This window comes from Scyliorhinus torazame, chromosome 6 (assembly GCF_047496885.1).
Source record: "Scyliorhinus torazame isolate Kashiwa2021f chromosome 6, sScyTor2.1, whole genome shotgun sequence".
NCBI lineage: Eukaryota > Metazoa > Chordata > Chondrichthyes > Carcharhiniformes > Scyliorhinidae > Scyliorhinus > Scyliorhinus torazame.
In genome coordinates, this window is record NC_092712.1 from 312,857,466 (window position 1) to 312,870,604 (window position 13,139).

Consider the following 13,139-nt stretch of genomic DNA (forward strand, 5'->3'; position numbering starts at 1 on the left):
TCTGCATTGCAAGCCAGCTGTCTTAGCCCACTGTGCTAAACTCGTTGCAATGATGGAGTTATTCTATCGGTTCCACTCCCCCTCTCTTCCACTGCAAATATATTTTTCTTTGAGTATTTATCCAATTCTCTTTTGAATAAAGTCAGTGAAAGGTTATTGGGGGATTAGGCGGGAGGGTGGAGTTTTTAAAAAAAGCCATTTATATACTCAATAAATAGCCAACACCCGCAACTCTCCCTCACTACCATATGTCCCACCCTCTCTGCCTCCGCTTTTTCTTGTTAACCCCATACCCCCCCCCCCCCCCCCCCCCCCACCCCGCCCCCCCGCTGACTTAACTGTCCTGGAAGAAGTCAATGAACGGTTTCCATCTCCGGACGAACCCTTCCATCGACCCCCTTAAGGCAAATTTAATTTTCTCCAGCCTAAGGAACTCCGCGAGGTCGCTCACCCGTACTCCCCGGCTTCGGAGGCTCCGGGTCCCTCCACCCCAACAAGATCCGCCTCCGGGCTACCAGAGAAGCAAAGGCCAGAACACTGGCCTCTCTCAACCCCTGGACCCCCAGGTCTTCCGACACTCCAAACGCTGCCAATCCGGGACCCGGGGCCACCTCCACCCCCGCCAAAATCCCTGTAACTTCGGGCAGGCCCAAAACATGTGAACATGCTTTGCGGGTGCCCCCCCCCCCCCGGTGCCCCCCCCCCCCTCCCCCAACACACCGCGCACACCTATCCTTCACCCCCTCAAGGAACCTACTCATGCTAGCCACCGTCACACGCGCCATTTGGGCCACCTTAAATTGAATGAGACTCAACCTGGCGCACAAGGAGGAGCCATTCACCCTCCTCCAAGCTTCCTCTCACCCCCCCCCCCCCAGCTCCTCCTCCCACTTTTGCTCAATTACTCCTATTGGGGCGCCCTCCCAGTCCATCAATTCCTTATGTATCTCTGACACCCTGCCCTCTCTCAACAGCACCTTAACCTACAACCCTGGGGGCGGCAGATCAGGAAAGGACGGCACCTGCTTTCTCACGTAGTTCCGCGCAGGTAAGTATCGGAACCAGTTTCCGTTGGGCACCTAATACTCCTCCGCCTGTCCTTCCAATCTCTGGAAGCTGCCCTCCACGAACAAATCTCCAAACTGCTCAATCCCTGCCCGCCGCCAACCCTGAAACCCCCCCCCCCCCCCCCCCCCCCCCCCCCCCCCCGGTCCAATTCCTCTGGAGCGAACCTGTGTTTCCCACAGATCGGGGCCCAAACCCAGGCCCCCTCAAGCCAGTTGCTGCTGTCCTCACACCCTCAGGGCCGCCACTACTACCGGATTGCGGAGTACCCGGCCAGCGAGAACGGCTGAGGCGCCATCAACAACGCTCCCAAACTAGTACCCTTACACGAGGCTGCCTCCATCCGCACCCAACCGACCCCTCCCCTACTACCCGTTTCCTTACCATGGCTATATTTCCCCCCAATAATGATTCATTAAATTTGGCGAGGCCAACTCGTCCCCCTCTTACCCGAGGGGCCTTCCCCATCCACACAAATCCCAATATCAACGGGTTAACCTTCTTGAAAAAGGCCTTGGGGGGTGGGAGGATGGAGTTGAGGTTATACTCAGACCAGCCATGATCTCATTGAATGACAGAGAGCGTAAGAAGGGCTGTGTGGCCTTCTCCTGCTCCTTGTTTGTATGGGGACGATTTGGAGCCCTCTCTCTCCATCCGTGAGAAACCCGGAGCGGGCTCAAAATCCGGAGAGAATCGGAAAACGTGATTCTCTCCGGCGTGGTCGGGTGTTGCAACCCCACTTCCGGCCACCAGGGCAGTAGTGCGACTCACGCAGCGTGAGCCCGGGAATCTAATTTCAGTACATCAGCATGTCATTAGCGAGCACTAACGACCTTCACACCTCATGGAATACTCACCGGGCGCCGGAGTAACGTCACACCAGCGTCATTTACAACAGGTCCACAAAAGCGTGAACCTGGCAGCCTCGCTAATGGGAAATTCCCGGGGAAATGGGAAGCGAGCACTCAGGCAGCCATGATTCTCCAGGCCCTTCGCTGCTTAGGGTGCACTGGGGAGGACATGGGGAACACAGATAAGTCCAACTCCGGGCTGGGGATGGAGGTCAGTCACGCGTTCTGAGGGGTGTGGGTCGTCAGCAGGCCTTACCTTCTATTCACTTCAGGGCGCCCCTTGCTTTGAGGGTGTCCGGAGGCTGGATTGATGGGCTTATGGACAAATCACCACTGAGGGAGTGTCCGTCCTCAGCGGGAGCTGGAATGTGGGTGTCAGGAGGTGAATACAGGGGGTCAGCACTGGGGGCAACTGTGAGGCAACTGGATTCTCAACCCATGAGAAGCCAGGCTGCAAGGGCAGAATGGGCTCCTCAGGCATGGCTTGCAACCCTGCCTCACGAGTAATGAAAACCCTCTCACTTGGGGAAGCTTAACTGAACTGTGGTTAGAACCCCCACGCTCAGGCAGCACTGAGTACCGCAGGGTTGAATGCTATTGACTATTAATTGCACTTGTCTAGGAAATTTGTCTTTCAGGAATAGAAGTGTAGGGCTGTGAAATGGGAGAATGAGGGTGCCCTCTAGGTGTGTGCCTGTCATGCTCAGTGCAGGCTTTACTCTAATCAGCTGTGCCTCATCTGTCACAAGAAGCATGCAATTGATTGGAATGCAATTTTACTCTTCATTGGCAACTCAACAGTGCCAATGAGATGTGCAAAGTTAAAGAGAACTGCCACGTTTTGAGTCCCACGCATTGAACCCCAATGCTCAATCAAGAGTTTACATCACACAGGCTACACTGATGTGACCCCCCCCCCCCCCCCCCCCCCCAAAGTAAGGCTTCATGGTGAAGTCTGCCATCACTCATCCTGTTACACGTCATGACGGGGGTCTTCTTTGAGGTGCCCCGTGAGGATGGGGAAGCAGGTCCCATGAAGTGGGGATATGCCAGTGTGAGACGGGAGGGTGTGAGGTTTAGCGGAGAGGCATTCACGATGGGTGGTGGTCCCAGAGGATTAGAGGGCGGAGGGCAGGGCTTTCTCAGAAATCCTCACCGCTCACTGTCTCTTTTCGGTGTCTGATTCTGGAGTTGGCATTTCTACTCATAGTGATAGAGCAGCAGCGGAGACTGAGACAAGCCGCCGCATGTGGCCAGGACCAGCGCCCTGCTGAGGAGGGGGGGGGGGGAGCCTGAGCCCTTAGCTGTACAGGGAGCAGCACTGTAGAGGGAACAGCATAGTTTGAGACTGTACCGGCCATGGGTCTTCCACCGTCAGAGTTCCTATCTATAATTGTTGGAGCCACAGTGCTGGAGAAGACTGTGCCTGCCTGGGGGATGGTTTACCACCTTTGCCATGTCCTACAAGAGCTGGCACCACTTGGGATGGGGGAACACCCACTGCCCATGGCCCATAAAGTGACGGCTGCTCTGAACTTCTATTCGAGCAGCTCATTTCAGGGAAGCATAGTATACTAGAGGGGTAAGCAACCTTTGCGGGGCCCCGGTGTTGAGGGCTATCATGGAGGAGGTATCGCTGTTTATCCTTACTGATTGTGGTCTATGTGTCAGGAGGTCGAGGATCCAGTTGCCGAGGAAGGAGCCAAGTCCTAGGTTTTGGAGTTTTGATATGAGATTGGCTGGGATTATGGTGTTGAAGGTGGAGCTGTTGTCAATAAATAGGAGTCTGACATCGGAGTCCTTGTTGTAGAGATGCTCCAGGGATGAGTGTAGGCCCAGGGAGATGGCGTTTGCTGTGGACCGGTTGCGGTGGTATGCGAATTGCAGTGGATCAAGGCATTCTGGGAGTATGCAGTTGATGTGTCTCATCACCAACCTCTCGAAGCACTTCATAATGATTGATGTCAAGGTCACCAGGCGGTAGTCATTGAGGCACGTTGCCTGGTTCTTCTTTGGCACTGGTTTGTTGGTGGTCTTCTTGAAGAAGGTGGGGACCTCAGAACGGAGTAGGGAGATTGATTAATTGATTGATATTTATTGTCACATGTACCAAAGTGAAACGTATTTTTCTGCGGCCAAGGTAACGTACACAGTTATACATAGTAGACAAAAGAATAATCAACAAGGTACATTGACAGTGGTGCATCAACAAATAGTGATTGGTTACAGTGCGGAACAAGGGCCAAACAAGAGCAGCATAGGACGTCGTGAATAGTGTTCTTACAGGGAACAGATCAGTCCAAGGGGGAGTCGTTGAGGAGTCTTGTAGCTGTGGGGAAGTAGCTGTTCCTATGTCTGAATGTGCGGGTCTTCAGACTTCTGTATTTCTGCCTGATGGAAGGGTCCGGAAGAAGACAATGCCTGGGTGGGAGGAGTCTCTGATAATGCTGTCTACCTTCCTGAGGCAGCGGGAGGTGTATACAGAATCAATGTGGGGATAGCAGCTTGTGTGATGCGTTGGGCTGAGTTCACCACACTCTGCAGTTTCTTGCGATCTTGGGTCGAGCAGTTGCCATACCAGGCTGTTATGCCGCCGGATAGGATGCTCTCTATGGTGCATCTATAGACGTTTGTGAGAGTCGATGCAGGCATGCCCAAATTTCTTCAGCTTCCGCAGGAAGTGGAGACGTTGTTGGACTTTCTTGACTGTTGCATCAACGTGAGTGGACCGGGACAGACTGTTGGTGATGGTGACCCCCAGGAACCTAAAGCTACCGACCATCTCTGCTTCAGAGCCATTAATGTAGACAGGCGGAAGGGGGGGGGAGGTTGTGCTACGCTTTCTGAAGTCGATCAGTTCATTGGTCTTTCCAATATTTAGAGAGAGGTTGTTTTCGGTACACCATGCAACCAAGTTATCTATCTCCCTTCTGTAGTCTGATTCGTCGTTGTTTGAGATACAACCCACCATAGTCGTATCATCTGCAAGCCGATAGATTGAATTGGAGTTGAATCTTGCCACACAGTCGTGTGTCTATACAGTACAGTAGAGGACTGAGCACACATCCTTGCAGGGCCCTGGTGTTGAGGACTATTGTGGAGGAGGTGCTGTTAGCTATCCTGACAGATTGAGGAAGTCGAGGATCCAGCTGCACAGGGAGGGGTCAAGTCCAAGGTTGCAGAGTTTGGTTATTAGTCTTATTGGGATAATGGTGTTGAAGGCGGAGCTGTAGTCGACGACCAGCAGTCTGACGTCCTTATTGTTGAGATGTTCAAGAGTTGATTGTAGGGCCAGAGAGATAGCATCTGCTGTGGATCGGTTGCCGCGGTAGACGAACTGCAATGAATCGAGACCATCTGGGAGGCTGGAGTGGAGAGGTTGAAGATGTCTGCGAACACACCTGCCAATTGGTCTGCGCGGGATCTGAGTGCATGACCAGGGACTCCGTCAGGCCTCGTTGCTTTCCGTGTTTGTTTGTTGCTACTGAATCTGCTTCCACCACCTGCATTTTAACCGTCGCTATTCAATCTCCCTTTAGCTTTCCGTGCCAGAACAAGCCTGGCCTCTCCAGTCTGCCTCTCCATCCAGCTAAAGACGCTAATCCCTGTTAGCCTCCTCTGCACCCTCTCCAAAGCTTTAACATCCTTCTTAAAATGCGATACCCAGAACTGAACACAATGGTCCAGCTGGGGCCAGCCCAATGTTTTTACACAGATCATAACAACTGGCTCTTCACCTTCCTTCAGTCTGCACGGGTTCCTTTCCAGCTGCTTTGAGATATCATTAACCCTGACACTGGGTAGGCATAGCACCCACCTGCCCTACAACCTAAAAGAGAACTAGCAAGAAATCTCATAACAAATAAATAACAGCCCACTCTCCCTTCTGTCCCCCACCTGCCCATTCTGCCTCCCCTGTTTTACACCCTATAACCCCCCCCCATCCCACCCCACTGCTGACGCCTTAACTGTCCTTGAAGATGTCAATAAACGGCTTCCGTCTCGAGGCAAACCCCGCCAGAGACCTTCTCAAGGTGAACTTGATTTTCTCCAGACTGAGGAATTCCGCGACGTTGCCCCCCCCCCCCCCCCCGCTGACTTTGGCGACACCCCCCCCCCCCCCCCCCCCCCCCCCGCCGACTTTGGCGACAGTCGTTGGCATCTCCCATCCCCTGGACTGTGCTGGTTGACCTCTCAAACATGACCACAGCGAGTACCATCCGTCCCTCTAATTATTGAACCCATGACTTTCGACCTTTTGTTCTGCTGCAGCGAGAGCAAAGCAGAGTTAATGTTTTAAGCCGATGACCTTGCATCAGGTGAAAGGTCACTGAGCTGTGGGTCAGAATATTCCCATTTGGGATTGGGTCTCAGCGTGGGGGCAGGAGCAGGGAATGTTTCCCCCCTGCGGAGGCCAGTGGGAAAATCAGAGCATATCGTCCGATCCTGACCTCATTGATTATGCACCTGGGGGTTCAGTGCCCTATGCCGGGGCAGGCACGATGGTGCCATCAAATCTGGGTGCCATAGTCAAGAGGCGCTCATCATCACTGGCTCGGTGACGTCACTGACGTTGACGAAAGAAGATGGAACTCCTGAAAACGAAGGTGGATTTCCAGGAACACCCTGAGGCTGGAGGCTGGACCTTTTCGAAGACGCTGAAACTACAAGATCCAACTGAAATATGTCCCGTCCTCCCCCCCCCCACACGCTTACTGCTGCGGTGTTCCGGGATCCAGGAATGCAGGCAGCCTCCATCCCGAACTCCAGAGGTAGCCCCCGAGGGGTTGTTCAGGTGAGCTCTGCCTTCTGCACGGCAGGTTGCTCAGACACGCTCTGGACTGGCGTGCCTTCCCCTCGGCGTCACGGGGAATTGGGGCTGGATTCTGATTGGGCCTCCAGCGGGTTTCCCGAGCCGCCATGCCGGGCACTCCGCCGTAAAACCGATTTTGGCATTCCCGCTGAACTCTCCTCCGCCATTGAACCCGCAGGAAGGGGCATGGAAGGATCCCGCCCAGGGCAACGATCAGCCTGGTGCAGTCCCTTGGGCAGTCCTGATTTTTTTTTTAAAACGCTGGTCTCTCGTGTCTGAAGGTTGGAAAAGAAGATGGATTTTCGAAATCCCAACGTTGGAAATCTGCCATTTTGAGGAACGTTCTCACCCCTGGGTTTCATGAATGGTTCATTCAGATTTTTGCTGCCCCCAAATTTTGCCGCTCTAGTTGCCCCCTGCCCTAGTTTGCATTTTATTCCCTGTAGTATTCAATTGTTCTGTGTTTGATTATGTGAACCTGGTGACTGATCGGTACTCACTGCGCTTGATTGGCTAAGCCTGGGTGTTGACTCAGAGCAAAGTAAGCAGACATAACATAAAGATCTAGAAGCTGAATGGTGAGCACGGTGTAGACATTTTGTGGTTGGAGAGATATTTTAAAATATTTGTTGCACACTTATAAATGATTGGGATGGCACAGCGGCGCAGTGGTTAGCACTGCTGCCTTACAGCACCAAGGACTGGGATTCAATTCCGACCTTGGGTGACTGTCTGTGTGGAGTCTGCACGTTCTCCCCATGCCTGTGTGGATTTCCTCCGGGTGCTCTGGCTTCCTCCCACAGTCCAAAGATGTGCAAATTAGGTGGATTGGCCATGATCAATTGTCCTTTAGTGTCCAAAGATGAGCAGGTCAGGTGGATTGGCCGTGATCAATGCATGGGGTTACGGGGATAGGGCGGGGAAGTGGGCCTAGGTAGAGTGCCCTTTCGGAGGATCGATGTAGACTTGATGGGCTGAATGGCCTCCTTCTGCACTATAGGGATTCTATGGACTGTCATCTCTGCATCCCTCTGAGACAAATTAAATATATAAAATGTACACCAATCCCAACCCTAGTAACTGTTGGATAGACTAAGTCAAGTTATATTTGGATTCCGTTTTGTACCGAGGACATGATTTTGTGATTAAGAGGCAGTTTCCCCAGATGTTTTCTGACGCAGTTAGCATTAGGAGAGTCAGGAAGGCAGAGCTGATCCCAATAGCCGTGCGTGCCAGTAAATACCTCTCAGGCAGAGGAATCTGGATGCTGGACTGGGCTGCAAACCTGATTAACTTATATTTTATTTGTGAACTTGTTTTCAGCTGAACCACACCATTGAAGCCCTGTGGATAACAGCAGATGAATTAGCCGATAGAAAAGTGGTGAGCATTTCAAAAGGGAGGAGGCCCCGGGCCTCATTTCTGCTCTCAATGCGATGTGAAAAATATTCTGCCAGTTCAAACAGACTGTGTTAAAGCGCCTCATGTCTCAGCCACCAGAACACAAATCTGGGCCTGGAGCGTGAAACTGCCTGATTGATTTATTTTTTGCTGTTTTGGCTGAATGTGGTCAACATTTTCAAAACCTCTTCTGTTCCTTCGGTACATACCTGCACCACGCTACATGAGAAATGGTCATGGCGCATTGCCCCAGGTTTTTTTCTCCCTGTGATTCAGTTGACTTGCTCGTTGAAGTCAACAATGGGCTATGTGTCTGCGTCAGCTCAGCGGGCAGCACTCGTGCCTCTGAGTCTCAGAGGGTTGGCAGTTCAAATCCCACTCCAGGGACTTTGAGCAGTCTGCCTCTGGCCCAGCTCTTGCGCTTGAACAATTTAATGTTCAGTAGTATGTCATAAATGATCAACTTTCCTTTTTTTTAACTGGGCAGGCACCTTGTTGTCACTGTTCGATCATGCGCAACTTGTAGCTCTCAAAGCAAATCCTGATTTAAAAAAAAAAAGTTCAGGATTGAGGTCAGGTTTTAAGTTACAGCCCGTAACGAACATGGGAGAAGCAGGTTTGTTGCTGATATACTGCAGGTTGTGCAGGGCATGGAGAAGGAAATGTAGTGGGTTTAATGATGTGGCAAATGTTGAGGCATTTGCCACTGTCATGTTTTCCTGGAATGCCTACAGTGCAGAAGGAAGGCATTCGGCCCATCGAGTCTGCACCTGCCCTCCGAAAGAGGACTCCACTCAGGCCCACTCCCCCGCCCTATCCACGTAACCCCAACTGACCTACACACCTCTAGACAGTAAGGAGCAATTTAGCATGGCCAACCCACCTGACCTGCACATCTATAATAATCTTTATTGTTGTCACAAGTAGGCAGACATTAACACTGCAATGAAGTTACTGGGAAAAGCCACATTCCGGCGCCTGTTCGGGGACACTGAGGGAGAATTCAGAATGTCAAATGCACCTAACAAGCACGTCTTTCGGGACTTGTGGGAGGAAACCGGAGCGCCCGGAGGAAACCCACGCAGACACGGGGAGAACGTGCAGACTCCGCACAGACAGTGACCCAAGCCGGGATTCGAACCTGGGACCCTGGCACTGTGAAGCACGCGTGTGGCTAACAGTGCCCCCTCTGTGACTCCGCAAGAGAAGCTCGCCCACAATCCCGGGAGAGGGGCCAGACTGGCAGAGGGGTGCCAGAAATATGAATCCTCACCACCTTCGAGGAGCGGGCCCTGGAGGTGACGGGCGTGGCCGAGGACAGGGCGGTCACCAATGCGGAGGTGGGCGGACTCCCACTCCGAGGACCTGCCAAACGTGAGTTATTGCCATGCTAACTGACCCATCCCACCCCCTGACCACATGTCCATTCTCCCGCAGGTCCTCCAGCTGACGGCGCTGGCCTATCCAGGCTGGGCCCCTCCCCTGCCTCCCAGGAGATCACCTCGGAGGAGAACTCCGAGGCTGCCACGATCGACCCGTCACAGCTGTCATCCCCATCCTCCACTAGCGTAGATACTCACACCTCAGTGGGAAACGTTAGTGGTCAGGTCTTTGGGGCACATTCTGGTGAGGACCACACAGTCGCTGATGTACATCAGGTGGAGGCAGGAACCCCCAGGCGAGACAGCAGTCAGAGGTCTGCTGGATCCCAGGTCCCAGCTGGGTCTCAGTCAGATGCTGTGGACCAGGCTATCCCGGAGCTGATGGAGATGATAGGGACCGGCCGGGACATTCAGAGGGAGATGTCAGCGACACTCCAGCAGGTCCATGGCCAATTGGAGGAGACCCAGAGGCTATGGCACAGGAGATGCCGCCGGCATCGCGTGGCACTGAGGCCAACACTGCCCGGGTGGTGACTGCAGTGGGGGGCCTGGTGCATGACGTCGGCACCATGAGTGAAGGGGTCACGCAGTCGGTGACGGCCATGGCTGAGGGTCTCGGCAGAATGTCCGACTCGCTGGGGGATGTGACCCAATACCAGGCTGACCTTGATGAGGTTCTGCGGGGCATGTCCCGCGCTCAGATGGGAATGGCCGAGACGCTGCGGAGCTTGTCCCCTTTGTAATAATAATAATAATGTTTATTATTGTCACAAGTAGGCTTACATTAACACTGCAGTGAAGTTACTGTGAAAAGCCCCTAGTCGCCGCATTCCGGCGCCTGTTCGGGTACACAGAGGGGGAATTCAGAATGTCCAATCCACCTAACAGCACGTCTTTCGGGACTAGTGGGAGGAAACCGGAGCACCCGGACAAAACCCACGCAGACACGCGGAGAACGTGCAGACTCTGCACAGACAGTGGCCCAAGCCGGGAATCGAACCCGGGTCCCGGAGCTGTGAAACCACAGTGCTAACCATGGAGCTACCGTGCCGCCCATTTGCAGACGGGCACAATCACTGAGGAGCATCGCCGAGGGTGTCGACACGATGGGGAAGACATTGGGGAGCTGCAGGGCTGGCAGAGCCAGATGATGCACGGCAGGCTGGGCTCGAACCAGCTGTCCCTTCATCCCGAGGTGAACCCCGGGGCCCTATGGGCACCGAGCGGGAGGAGGGGGCGCTGGGTGCCAACCCGGACCCGCCCCATGGAGTGGTAACGGTGGTGACCGGCTCCCCTGATGTCCACCCCTCTGTTGAGGCTGCTTCTGGGCGGCACGGCTGTGCGTGGGCCGTCTACAAGTGAGCCGGGGCCCTCAGGCCTCAGAGCCCCCAGAGGACACCCTCATCACCAACATCGAAGGCCACAGGAAGAGGTAAGCAGCTGGGCTGCCCCCACCTCAGATGTGCATCCTGGGGACACACCTTGATGCAGTGGTAGAGCTAAGAAGTTTAAGCATGTTGAGGATCACTGAGGGGAGGGGGGTGGGTGGGGAGGAGCTGGTAGGAGGTGGGTGGGGGGGAAGTGAGGGTGTAGTGGGGAGAGTGGGGTGGCACCTTCGGGAGAGTGGGGAAATGTTGGATACCTGTGACACATTCAAAACCCTTCACTACAACCAGTATGACATCTCTGTCACTTTCGTCCACAATGGGGGCTGACCTCTGAACCCGTGGCCCCCTCAGGCATCCCCCCTCTCCGGGCACACCCCGTGCAGGTGATGGGCGTGAATGAGCACTCATCAGACAGACAGGGTTCAGACTATGGCATAGATTAAGACCATAAGACATGGGAGCAGAATTAGGCCACTCGGCCCATCGAGTCTGCTCCGCCATTCAATCATGGCTGATATTTTTCTCATCCCCATTCTCCTGCCTTCTCCCCATAACCCCGATCCCCTTATTAATCAAGAACCTATCTATCTCGGTCTTAAAGACACTCAGTGATTTGGCCTCCACAGCCTTCTGCGGCAATGAGTTCCACAGATTCACCACCCTCTGGCTGAAGAAATTCCTCCTCATCTCTGTTTTAAAGGATTGTCCCTTCAGTCTGAGATGGTGTCCTCTGGTTCTAGTTTTTCCTACAAGTGGAAACATCCTCTCCATGTCCACTCTATCCAGGCCTCGCAGTATCCTGTAAGTTTCAATAAGATCCCCCTCATCCTTCTAATCTCCACTGACTACAGACCCAGAGTCCTCAACTGTTCCTCACACGACAAGTTCTTCATTCCAGGGATCATTCTTGGGAACCTCCTCTGGACCCTTTCCAAGGCCAGCACAAAATTCCTTGGATACTGGCCCACAGCTGACACAGCACCTGGAGTGATGTGATAAAGACCGTGGGAGGGTGCGAGATGGGGGGGGGGAAGGGTAAGGTATCGATAACGGACCGGGCCACATCCTGGGTAAAGCGGTTGAGTGTGAGGGCCTCTCTGGCCCTCTGGGCCTCCAGACCCTCCCCGCTGCTGCCTGTCCTGCAGCTTCTGGCTGGTCCTCTGGGATCGTTCTCCAGCCCCTGCTGGTCCGGGGCCGCCTCATCATCCCTGTCCTCCTCCTGCTTGGCGGTGGGCAAATGTTCCTCGTCACCAACATCCAGCACGTCGCCCCGCTGTTGTGCCAAGTTGTGGAGGACACAGCAGACCCCACAAAGCGGGTGACACTGCGGGGGGGGTGTACTGCAGAGCACCACCGCATTTTGAGCAGACCGATTCATCGCTCAGTGACAGCCCGGGTGGCCACATGAGCCTCGTTGTATCGGGTCTCTGTTTCGGTCTCCGGCCTCCGTCCTGCCGTCATTAGCCAGGTCCTCAATTTGATGCAGTTTTCCACCCGGTCAAACAGGGCATCCGTGACCTGTCGGATGTACCTGTGGGCTGGAGCCTGCTAGATGCCACACGGGGCCCCGCTCGAGGCCTGGAATGATCGCGAGATGTGGAAGTTCAGGGCTGCGGTGACGTTGGCGGCCACAGAGAGCGGGTGCCCTGCTCCTCCGCGTGGTCCCAAGTCCGTGAGGAGATGGCGCAGGTGCCTCACCGTCCCGTTGTTGAGGCGGAGCCTCCTGCCGCACACGCTGTCCGTCATCTGCTCAAACGACCAGCATTGCCTGTACATCCTGGCTTTGGCCTGTTCTGTGGCGTCCAAAATACCGTTCACGCCAATCAATATCTGAGAGGGTGTTAGACTGACAAACAGCGGTGGCTCCAACCCCGGGACCCTCCACTCCACCATTGATCCCCCCTTCCCCATGCTCAGAACGCCGTGCCCACGCAATCCCAGCCACAGCGGGAACCCCTCAATGGACCCCAGACCCTGTACCCCAGACACCCGCACATAAATGTCACTTGGAGTTGGTGCTGGTCCCTTCCCCATAGCACTCACCCACTCTCCGGCCCAGGACATGTCTCTGGAGCTGTGTCCCATCCCCCGGGTGTTCGGATGTTGGCTGCTGCGTGTGTGGTGGTGCCTCCCGCAGTGTCCAGGCATCAAGGTGTGATTGGGTTGCTAGGCAATGACTCTCACATGCTACGCGGCCGGCCCACCCATGGGAACCCATGGGTTGTGTAAAGTGCTCACC

The 13,139-nt window shown here is 54.3% G+C and overlaps 1 protein-coding gene across 1 annotated transcript in view; it reads left to right on the forward strand.

Moving 5' to 3' along the window:
• The window catches only part of LOC140425828 (uncharacterized), a 217,992-nt gene that overhangs the window by 90,616 nt on the left and 114,237 nt on the right, over positions 1–13,139 (forward strand). Inside the window, exon 8 of the mRNA XM_072510224.1 lies at positions 8,053–8,112. Within this exon, the coding sequence (XP_072366325.1) occupies positions 8,053–8,112 (60 nt within the window). The remainder of the gene's footprint in view (positions 1–8,052; positions 8,113–13,139) is intronic.